The sequence below is a fragment of the Talpa europaea genome, assembly GCF_964194135.1.
Source record: "Talpa europaea genome assembly, chromosome: 1".
In the NCBI taxonomy this organism is placed as follows: domain Eukaryota; kingdom Metazoa; phylum Chordata; class Mammalia; order Eulipotyphla; family Talpidae; genus Talpa; species Talpa europaea.
Window position 1 is genome coordinate 131,498,820 of NC_140073.1, and position 12,107 is coordinate 131,510,926.

General features: G+C 39.6%; 1 protein-coding gene across 4 annotated transcripts in view; it reads left to right on the forward strand.

Moving 5' to 3' along the window:
- The window catches only part of CDK15 (cyclin dependent kinase 15), a gene marked incomplete at its 5' end in the record, with an annotated part of 81,203 nt that overhangs the window by 13,948 nt on the left and 55,148 nt on the right, over nt 1-12,107 (forward strand). For all 4 annotated transcript variants that reach the window (XM_084230557.1, XM_084230560.1, XM_084230558.1 and 1 more), the window contains 2 exons: nt 6,489-6,583; nt 7,314-7,376. In XM_084230557.1, the coding sequence (XP_084086683.1) occupies nt 6,489-6,583; nt 7,314-7,376 (158 nt within the window). The remainder of the gene's footprint in view (nt 1-6,488; nt 6,584-7,313; nt 7,377-12,107) is intronic.

The following is a 12,107-nucleotide window of genomic DNA, read 5'->3' on the forward strand; positions in this document are numbered from 1 at the left end:
TTAAATTCCATTTAATATTCAACCAATTGGTCACTCTGGACACCTTGGACATTTAAAAAATGTAAGGAAATCCTTCACCTTTTTAAAATGAGCTGGGTAACATTTCATCATGGGTCATTTTTCCTGATTTTTGGGATTATGTTGTTTTCTTCTGGTTTTCTCTTTGGTTTTCTACCAAATTAGTATATGCAAAATTCTTAAAACAATGCCTTGGCATGTAATAAATGCTTAATGAATGTTAATTATTATTACCATCATTATAAACATATTTTTAGAAAGCTATAAAGACACCCCAGTTTATCCTTGTGTCTTTTCTTTGAAGAAAAATAAAGCCAAGTATACTTAGAACATGTGAATTATTAAAAAAAAAATTTCCCAGAATCAGAATTCTGATTTTAGGATCTCATCCCTTCTCAGCTGGCCTTTGCACCTCTCAGATGATTATCCTGCAGGACACACTACATTTTACTATGAAGTTTATGAAGTAGAAGATTTTTTCTTCTTGGGTACAAGACCCACACATCTGAAATTGTAGGCATTTTAGATGCTTCCAGTGATTGGAACGAACAATATACCAATACTTTAAGACAGATGCTTTAGACATCAGCTACTCTGCGATATAAATTCTCCATTACTACTCATTAATATTCACAGTTTCTGTATAAATACTTCAGTAGTTCTGAGTTGTTGAAAAAAGCAGTAATAGTTATGGCCATAACACAGATTTTATAATCTAAGGAAGAAGACAACCAAAATAAACAGAAAATAAAATTATCTTTAGCAGAAACAACCTGTTCCAACCTATATCATAGATATAAAAATGATAGCAGGTCATTAGTGACATTAGTTCAATAATAAATACTTATTGTGTGCTTACAGTATACCAGATATTGTTTTAGGCACATTGGCTATAGCAATAAGCAAAAAAAGACAAAAGCACCTGCTTTTGATGGAGTTTATATTCTTAAGAATGGAGACAGACAATAAATAGATGTATCATATGTCAGAGATGGCAAATGGAGAAGAATAAAGCAGGGTGCAGGGATAGAAGATCACTGGGTGGTGAGAAGAAGAGGACTGCTCTGTCATGGAGAGGCGTCAGGGAAGCCAAGACCATATATATCATTTGAGTAGAAACCTAGAGAAAACATGCAGAGCAATGAGATAGGATTCAGCAGAAACATTGGTTGTTTTAAGTCTTGGGGAAGCAATGTGTTTGGAAGTGTCTAAGGAATAGCTCGGAGAGCAATGTGGCCAGAGCCAAATAAGCAAGGGTGGGAGTGAGAATTGATGAGGGCAGGGAGGTAATGAGGCTGCATGGCCATTGCAGGTCTTTTAGATCTTACTCTGAGGGAGATAAGACACCCTGGAGGGTTTGGAACCAGGAAGGAGACATTTAAGAAGCTCCATTTAAGAAGGATCACAGTGGGGCCTCCCTGGTGGCGCAGGCGGTTGAGTGCAGTGCTGTGAAGCTGTCCACAGCCTCTGCAGCACGGGTTCGATCCGGCCGGCCAAGGAGAAATCCACATGGCGTGGCAGACCTCTCCTGCCTCACCCGCTATTCCCCTCAGCAGTGTCTTCGGTCCGTCTGCCTGTTCTGCTCCCCGCTTTGTCCCTGGTGAATCCTCTCACCCTCCCTCACCTCTGGCCTGTACCCCAGCTCTGGTATGCAAAAATAAATAAAACCTTAAAAAAATATATAGCTGGTCTCTCTGAAAAAAAAAAAAAAAAAAGAAGGATCACAGTGGATGGCTGTTCTGTGGAAAAGAGACTATAGGAAGGAAGGAGGCAGGAGACACTTGAAATAATTCAGGATATAATGGTGGTTTGGCCCAGCATGATGGCACAGGGGATGGCAAGAAGGGGGGAGTTCTAGACATGTTTTGAAGGTATTGTAGGCAGATTTGCTGTTAAATTGAATGAGGATCTGAGAAAAAATGTTGAGCAGAATTGCATGTGCTGCAGTGGAGACTTCTCATCAGATGGATTAATGGTTTAAAAGATTTCTGCAAGGAAATTGTAAATCAAAGATAAGACTAATGCAAATATAAGCAAACAACAGGGAAAAGTCAAAACCAACACTTTTCCTATTCTATAAAACAAAATTTATCAAGAAAAGCATTTAAAATATTTATACCCACTATTGTTAATCATGAGCTCCATCCTAAGTAGATATTATTCCTTGAACTGTTTAACAAATGAGAGTATGAAGCCATTATTAACAAAACATGCTATCATGATTTTAAAAGTAAACATCGGAAACTTTAGTAATATATTTAAGAGAGGCTAAAAATGTATTTAAATAAAATTAAAATATCTTAATATTCTTAGCAATTCCAGCTTTACCATATCTTTTCAATATCTAATTTTGCTGTGTACTTTGTAATGCTGGAGGTGAGGGAACAGGAGGGTGAGAAACTCAGGAACATAACTTATTAAAATAAAACACAAGCACTTTTAACTGATGTTCAGAAATCATTGTAAATATGGACAGTGTTGAACACTCTAGCAGAAACAGCACATAAATAAAATTTTAAGATGTTCATCTGGGAGTTGGGGGTTAAAAGTTGAAGGTGGGCAAAGCAGCTAAGTGCTGGGATATTAATTCAAATTTGCAATTGTATGATGGTTTACATTTACCAAGAGTTCCGTGCATGGGCTCTGACTCCATCCTCATGTCAACCCTGTGAAGCCAAGTTAAAAAGGGTGTTATTCACCATACACAAAAACCAACTCTAAATGGATTAAAGAACTAGACATAAGACCTGAAACCATAAAATACATTGAAGGAAATATAGGCGAAACACTACATGATATGCACATCAAAGACATCTTTACAGACACATCACCCAAAGCAGTGATAGTGAAGGCAAAGATAAACAGCTGGGACTACATTAAATTAAAGAGCTTCTGCACAGCAAAAGAGACAATAACCAAAACAAAGAGAAACCCCACCGACTGGGAGAACATATTTGCACACAACACTAATGATAAAGGACTGATCACAAAAATCTGCAAAGAGCTGATGAGACTCAACAAAAACAAAGAAAATAATCCAGTCAAAAAATGGGCAGAGGAGCGAAAAAGAAACTTCTCTGAAGAGGAAATGCAAATGGCCAACAGGCATATGAAAAAATGTTCAACATCACTTGTAATCAGGGAAATGCAAATCAAAACTACAATGAGATACCATCTTGCACCAGTGAGAATGGCACATATTAAAAAAACTAGCAACAACAAATGTTGGCGAGGGTGTGGAGAAAAAAGAACTCTCCTGCACTGTTGGTGGGAGTGCAAACTGGTCCAACCACCATGGAGAGCTGTGTGGAGATTTCTGGACCTACTAAACATAGAGCTTCCATATGATCCAGCAATTCCACTTCTAGGTATTTACCCAAAGGACACAGAAACATCAATTCCAAAGAGCACCTGCACCCCTATTTTTATAGCAACACTGTTTACAATAGCTAAGCTTTGGAATCAACCCAAATGCCCAAAAATAGATGACTGGATCAAGAAGATGTGGTACATATACACCATGGAATATTACTCAGCATTCAAAAAAGATAAACACATGCAATTTGCAGCAACATGGATGGAGCTGGAAGGGATTATGCTCAGCGAAATAAGCCAGAAAGAAAAAGAAAAATACCGGATGGTCTCACTCATAGCAGGAATCTAGAAAACTTAAATAAGGGACCAGGAAAAAGAATAACTATAAGAAAGAAAATATCAAAATCAACAAACAACTATGAACCAGAGACACTCTATGGGGGGGGGGAGGAGAGATTGGGGTCAAAATAAGGGGATTGTAATTGTATGGGGAATATAAAAATGAAATTTAAATAAAAATAAAATAAAAAATAAATAAACACTGGACACTGCTTTGGGTGAGGTAAGGGTCTTTTTTGGCCTCAGTAACTCTTTGTTTTTCCCTGGTTTGTTAAATAAATTCCATAGTTGTTGTTCCCTGAAAAAAAAAAAAAGTAAATGTCTATTGGTTATGCTATCCTGTCTATGCCACGTAAGTTGATTACAATGTGAGTTGACTAAGACATAAGAACTTTGACTGGCCTCTAAAAAATATTTTATCATAGGGCCTCCCCTGGTGGCGCAGCGGTTGAGCACTGGGCTGAGAGGCTGCCTGCAGCCTCTGCAGCGCCGGTTAGTTCCCTGGCCACCGTAGAGGGTCCCACCAAAAAAAAAAAAAAAAAAAAAAAGGTGTTATTATCTCTTTTTCTACGGAATGATTGAAAGTTGGGTTGAGATTCTTTCATGAGTTCAATCAGCTAGAAAGTGAAAGATCTGGGGGGCCTCTCTGGTGGTGCAGCGGTTGAACGCTGGGTTGCGAAGCTGCCCGCGGCCTCTGCGGCGCCGGTTCGATCCCCGGCTGCTCCCCGGCCACCAGAGGAGGGTCCCACATGGCGCGCAGACCTCTCCTGCCACCCGCTGCTCCCCTCAGCAGTGTACTTCGGTCCTTCTGCCTGCTCTGCTCCCCGCTCTGGCTCTGGTGAATTCTCTCACCCTCCTGTGCTTCTGACTGTACCCAGTGCATGTACAAACAAACAAACAAACAAACAAATAAATAAATAATACATGCCTCTTTAAAAAAAAAAAAAGTGAAAGATCTGGAACTCATTAGAGTTTCTGGCTCCATGGTCAGATGTTAAGACACTTGACAAATATATCTGATAAGTTAAGTGCTTACTCTAGGCTGAGGATTGCTCTAGATGGTGTGGTAGCCTTCGGAAAAGAGGAAAAGTCACTCCCTCTGTTCCCATGTAGCCTCAGTCCCAGACTATGGACATTAAACAGATGCCTGTGAAACTACATTTACAAAGCAATGTTCTTGTAAAAGTGGAGTGATAAATTTAGCTTATAAGGATTCAGGGGGCAAAAAGTAAGAGTTAGCATATGAGTCATTAGAGCAAAGGAGGATTTACAGGTGTAATAAGGGCTCTTTGGTGGTAAGCGTTTCCCACCTTTGAGCTTATGTACACAAAGAAAGAAATTTGCTGGCTCACAGATCAGATAACTGGGCTTACGGCCATCTCCCTGTATATGTCACCAGGAATCCGTGCTTTTCCATTCTCCAACACAGGTTTTTCTGCGTTAGTTTTATTCCCCAACATGCTCTCACCAAAGTTGGTAATCTGGGCACAGCAGCTCCTAGCTAAATTCTACAAGCTCAGTTCTCACCATGGACAAGAAAACACTTCTTTCCAGATGATACCATCAAAGTAGGGTTCTCCCAGGCTTGGGTTTTGTGCCTATAAATACACCAGTCACTATGGCTAGGGGATTGCTGTGCTTTGATTGGCCAGACTTGGATCACATATCCACCCTTGGGGGGTATCAGTCCCGCCAAATAGCATGGGGCTGAGTAAGAAGATTGTTGGTTACCCAGAGGAAAATAGAAGTGTCCCCACTAAAGAGAGAATGGCTGCCATAGGGCAAAACAATAGAGGATCATTACAGCAAGGTAAGATTCCTAAAGAAAGTCACTTTGTCCCAGAATTTGAAGGAAATATTTGAGTGTGTTTTAATTTTATAGAATTCTGGGTGAGAGTTGGTATAGGAGACTCATGTTATGCAGATATACCCTGGAGAACACTGACTGAAGTTTTGAAACTTAAATTTTACTTTCCTTTAAGTCTGAAGGATGCCATTTCTTCATGGAGGAATATCATGAGCTAAGACTCACCATTTCCTTATTGTGCCTTTCTGGCCTCCACCTTCCTGAAGCTAGGTGTTTTCCTATCTTTGGAACCCCTAAAGATAGCCTACTCACTGACTTTCTGAGGTAACCTCTCCCCTTTACGGTTTCCTTTAATCACCTAATAATAACCATTATTGAAAAAGCAAGAAATAGTCCTCAGTCCTCCCTACTTTTACCCCCCTGGAATCCCCACATTTGGCCTCTTTTCTTTTCATGTTTGGATTTTCTTCCTTCGATAGAAGTCCGTGGTTCTCCCTTTAAGATATCCTTACACTCTCTATTATATTTCAACAATTATTCATTCACTGCTCTTATCCCTGCTAACTACCAATCACATCCATGGACCCTGATGACCCACTATGGGACTTTGAATTTTAGAGAATGGTCACACTCCTGCTTTCCAATGACCTTCATATTTCCAGGCCTCCTCTCTTGTACCTCTGAAGTGGAGATGATAAAATTCCCAAAGGAAAGCATTTGCAAAGTGCTTTGAGTGCTTTGATGAAATTGATTAGGTAAATGGAAGCATGCGTTTTGCAACTAATCTAAACTGTAAGAAAAATAAATTATGTAACACAATGATTCATCATTTAGCAAATAAGGAAGGTCATTTGTAATTTTAAATGTTATTTAAAAATAAGAATTTTTTTCAATCAGTAAAAAACAAGACTTTGATTTGAAATGTTTTAAAAACAAATATTGCTTAGTATCTTTAAAACAGTACTTTCATTATCGATGACTGAATTAACATTTTGTTTTATTTTTCTAGCTTCTCTCCTGAAGGGTTTGAAACATGCTAATGTTGTGCTCCTGCATGACATCATTCACACCAAAGAGACACTGACATTTGTGTTTGAATACATGGTGAGTTGCCACAGCATCTTACAAAGTAAGGAAAAAGACTAGTGCTCACATAATGAATCTGTTAATATTTTATGGCATGATAAAACTTTCAGTACAATGTGGAAAGTGTCATGGAAATTTTCGTTATTGTGATTACTAGAAACTATTGTTCTCATGCTCATTCTTTAGTTCTACTTCTTTATGCAATATATTTGTTGTTTTTTCCCTCCCCCATCACCAGCAATAATAAATAAGCACTTTTGAGTTTGCTCCCTAAATAAAGCTTTTGCACTTATTTTAATCACTATGTGGGCATAACTCAACATTTTCCCAGACAATAAAAATGTAAATCACAAGGATTTTAAAAACTGTACAAAAGTTTACAAAAATAATAACTCATTTTATATTTTTGAAAGAAAAAGTATTCAAAAAACCAGGAATCACAAGTATGTGTACTTATCTTGCTTCCCTGGAAAGTGAAACATGCTTGTGTCATTGTGTTCAATAGCAGTCATTTAAAATTAGCATCTCTTTGTGCTAAGAAACAGGGTTCCTTCTAAGAGCAGTCAGTAAGAAAGACACATTGTGTTTGACCTTAACAGTGGGGGTCTCAAAAAATCTGGTTTTGTACTTTTTGCAACTTATTCTCCAAAATTCTAAACTTTGTAATACCTCTGACAATAAAGTCTCTGGTCTGCTTTGGGACCTTATCCAAGCATGGCTGACTCTGCTCTCCAACCATTTTGTCTAGCATACAGACTTGGCCCAGTATATGACTCAGCACCCAGGAGGGCTTCATCCTCACAATGTCAGGGTGAGTACTTTAAGGTTCAGGACTCCTCTCGCTTGCCCACAGAAGGAGAATTTTGAAGCAGACTGCTACCACAAGACAAAGTCTCATGATACTAAATCAGAAGAAAGACATCATTGATGGGCTAGAGAAATTTTTTTTTTAAAAGGGGTTGCCCCTCAAAATATGATGCAATATTTATCTGTTTTCTGGGCAGCCTAACACTGTCAGTCATTGTTATCATCAAATGTATCTTTAGAAGTGTAAGCCAATTAAAAGGAAAGAAGTGAAGCTAGGTCATCATAAAACAAATACCTTCTTTATGGTGGTCTATAATCAAGTTGGTGTTATGGCTATAGTTTCCCAATAGAAGTAGGAAGCAAACTAGTATCTTTGTTGGCTCTTAATCAGTTACCCTTTTGCCTGCTCTATAGATCCTATTATATGTGGGACCAACTTCCAGTTTTCTAGTCATTGGAATATCAATAACAACAAGCTCTTAACTAGAGGTAATGCACATTTGTTATACATTTTATTTTTTTATTATTTTTTAAAGATCTATTTTTTTTTTATTTATACAATAGCTGGTATACAGGCCAGAGGTGCAGGAGGGTGAGAGGATTCACCAGAGACAGAGTGGGGAGCAGAACAGGCAGACGGACCGAAAGCACTGCTGAGGGGAGCAGCGGGCGCAACAGGAGAGGTCTGCCACGTCATGTAGGAATCTCCTTGGCTGGCTGGAAATTGAACTCGTGTTGCAGCAGAGGCTGTGGGACAGCTTCACAGCACTGTGCTCAACCTGCTGCGCCACCGGGGAGGCCCTGTTATAAATTTTAGAAGCCATTTGTAGTTCATACTTTCCATTTCCATTAATATAACCTTATGAAATTTATATATAAAGTATTTATTCATTTAATATTTACATATTCATTGATTATTTCATTCAAGAAATATTTAGTATTATATTAAGTTCTGAGGTTTCAATAATGAATAAGTTGTATTTTTTGTTTTCAATGACCTTAAATAGGGCATAACAAGCAAAATGATAACTATGGTCGTTAGCTAAGAATATTATGAAGACTGCATAGTAAGGGAATCTCCATTCTTAGAGGCAAGAAGACAAAAAAGCTTGAAGTCACAAGGTTGAAGAGAGTTGAAAACCAATGTTATAGCTATTGAAAGTGGGATAGAGTACTAAGTAGGGAAGCCAAAAAGGAATGTCTAGTGATGAGTTAAGGGCCCTGGTAAAGATGAAAACCATTAAATTATCCGTATGATCATGGAATTCCTTTTAATGACAATATTTAGAAATTTGAATAGAGGTGCAGAGAAAGCAGTTGGACTGATTGAAAAGTGGGTTTTTGCCAGATATGTGAAAGGAAAAGACAGTTGGGCAAATTGAAAAGATGGAACTGAGCATAGTCTAAGGAAGGAAGTGAAGACATGTAGGTTACTGACAGGAATGGATAGAGCAAGGGATGAAAGGCATAGAGAGGAAAAACTGAAAAAAGTTTTCAGGCTTGAGTGCCCACACATAACAGATGCTGTGCTAAATGCTGTGAAGGATAAGAAGACATAGAAGTCATGATTATTTGTCCTCAAGGCACTTACAACCAAACACAAAGAAAGGGAAAAAAGAAAGGAAAAAGAAAAGAGCAATATACGCCAATAGTATTACAAAATATTTATGAATAATGCGAAGGAGGAAGTAAGACCTAGCATTGTAGACATGCAAGGAGTAACAGGTATCTTCTCATTTAAGAGGCTTCATTAAGTCAAGACATAAAACAAAGCACTGTATTTGAAGGGGCTGGAATAGGAGAAGATTTTACAGGAAGAATCTTCTCACCAAAGGTATGGAACTGGGAAGTGAGAATGTGTTCAAGGATTCAAAAGTCATAGACCGTTAGGGGTAGCAAGACCGCAGTGTCTTTCAAATCTTTGGGTTCTGAGCTATTAGTAGGTTATGAAATCAATTTGATGATTATAACCAGCACTTTTAGGTTTTTTTTTTTTAATAGAGGCATTTTTTTTATTTATTTATTTAGTTAGTTTGTTTGTTTTGTTTATACATGCACTGGGTACAGTCAGAAGTGCGGGAGGGTGAGAGAATTCACCAGAGTCAGAGCGGGGAGCAGAGCAGGCAGAAGGACCCAAGTACACTGCTGAGGGGAGCAGCGGGCGGCAGGAGAGGTCTGCGCGCCATGTGGGACCCTCCTCTGGTGGCCGGGGAGCAGCCGGGGATCGAACCGGCGCTGCAGCCGCGGGCAGCTTCGCAACCCAGCGCTCAGCCGCTGCGCCACCTGGGAGGCCCATAACCAGCACTTTTAAAAATGAAGTGGAATGGATGAGAGAGAATAGAAAATGATAGTATGTTACACTTAGTACTTAGTATCGCTTATTTTGTGCAATGTGTGTTCTAGTTGAAACTGTATATCTATGTATGGATGTGAATATTGGGTATGTATGTGTGTGTATATATGTGCATGTGTGTATATACATACAATAGATATTATATATCTATTTCTTATTGTGGATTGCAGTCAAAAAAGCTTTAAAAAACACTGGGCTGATCTAACTAACGTCCTCATTTTGCAGAATTGGAATCCAAAGCTTGAGAGGACAAATATTTTGCTAGAGGTTATAGAATTAGGGTTTGGCTTGGCTAAAAGTGATTCTTTGTTAAAATTTCTTTCTACTAGTGCCATACTCTGTTCCTGTTTGGCCTGAAATGTAGAATATATTCGTGAAATAGGATACGTAAGTCTGGGGAAATAGATTGGGGAGATGGCTGAGAGCCTCACTTTCTAAGATGTGGACTTTATTCCTTAGACAGTTGAGTCATTAAAAAGGTTTGAGTTGAGAGAGAATGACATGATCAGAAGGAAATTTATGTAACTGTGGTCTGTGGGATAGATTAAAGAGAGGAGACTGGAGTCAGGGATTCCAGTTAGGAGTTTATTGATGTGGTCTAGCCCAGTGCTTCTCAAACTTCAATGAACAGACGAATGACCTGAGGATCTGATGCAGTTAGTCTAGGGTGAGATCTGAGCTTGTGAATTTCCAACATACTCCTAGGTGATCACTGGTTGAGGACTATACTTTAGTTATAAGGGTCTAGATAAGAAGTCATAAAGGCCTAAATTATGGTAGTGAAGGTATGAATGGAAAGGAATGAAAAATGGAAACAAGAGGCAGGACATGGTGATTAACTGTGCGTAAAGAGGGAAAGGGTGGTGCCAAATCTGACCAGTTTTGAGTGTGGTTCACCAGGAGAATTGTAGCTCTGTTAACAGAAATAGTTGGCTGGGAGAGGAAGAGGAGTGTCTTGTTTTAGACATGGCGAGTTCCTAGTTGAAATGGAATATCCACAGGTAGATGAGCAGCAGGTAATGGAAAAGGAGATTCTACTCAGAAGGGAGATATCAGCTGGAGACACAGATTTGAAGATAACTGACTCATGAAGTTTGCAATTAAAGACTGCTCCCCGCTCTGTCTCTGGTGAATCCTTTTACCCTCCTGCACATCTGGCTTGTTCCCCGGTTCTTGTATGCATGAATAAATAAATCTTTAAAAAAAAAGAAATAACACTGAGAATCATATTTGACAGCAAGGACTTTGTAGGCTTTTGAGGGATGTACTAATAAACAGAGGGTTATGTTGGAGGTAGATGGAGGCACAAATGAAGAAGTTATCCAATCAAAATCAGTGGGGGTAAGGATGAGTTTCCCAGAGTAGAGGCAGCCGTGACAATGCAGAATGCCAGAGGGGACATGGTACATTCCAAGAGCTAAAGATAATTCAGGAAGGCTGGAGTTTAAAATTAGCCATCAGGGGTAGTTAGAGATGAGATTTGAAAGGTAGTGAGGAGCCATAACATGAAGGGTCATGCAATGTCAGGCTATTCTGTATAAAGAGTCATTAAATGATTTTAAACAAGGAGTTGATAAATTCTGAGTTTTATTTTAGAAAGATCACTCAGATCACATCAAACTACATAGATTAAAGGGAGGATAGCACTTTTTTTTTTTTACTATTATGATTCCCTGACCATATTCTCTAGTTTTTCCTTCTGTTCCCACCCTTGTACCCATTTCCTCATCTCATTCTGTAAATGCTGGTGTCTCTTAGGTTTCCAGACTTGACTAAGGCTCATCAGGGCAATAGTGACACAGGTGAAAGATGATGGTGGAGGAATGTAGACATTCATGAAATCAGTTTCTTAGAACTGATTGGAAATGGAAGAATCAGCAGTTATTTTTCTAGCCTTCTAGAAGGCCAAGTATGGAGCCCTAAAGAATATCAATATAGAGCAACATGGCGGCGAGGAGACGCTGCGAGTAAGATCTCCCATTAAAAAAAGTTAATAGGGAGGAAAAGCGGCAGGTCCCAGTGAGAACTGGGACACGGAAGATAAACGGACGACTCCAGCAAACTGCCCGAAGAAGAAAGTTGCCATAAAAGAGGGCGAGAAGGGAGGGAAGCGCAGAACCCTGCTCCCCTCCCCCGCCCACAGAGGCGGCACTCTCCGACCGGCAGAGACGAGGGAAACAACAAACCAAAAAGCCCAACAAGAAAAACGGATGCAGCAAGCGGGACTGTGAGTGGAAAGGAACTATTTCAGCCACCACACCCCGTGAACGGGAGCTGAGGCGAACCCTGCAGGATCCACCGCGGAGGTGAGCTCCACGCGCCATTAAAGAGAGCCCCACCCCCCAGGAGGAGACCAGCACCAGCACACAGCCCCAGCCGCCC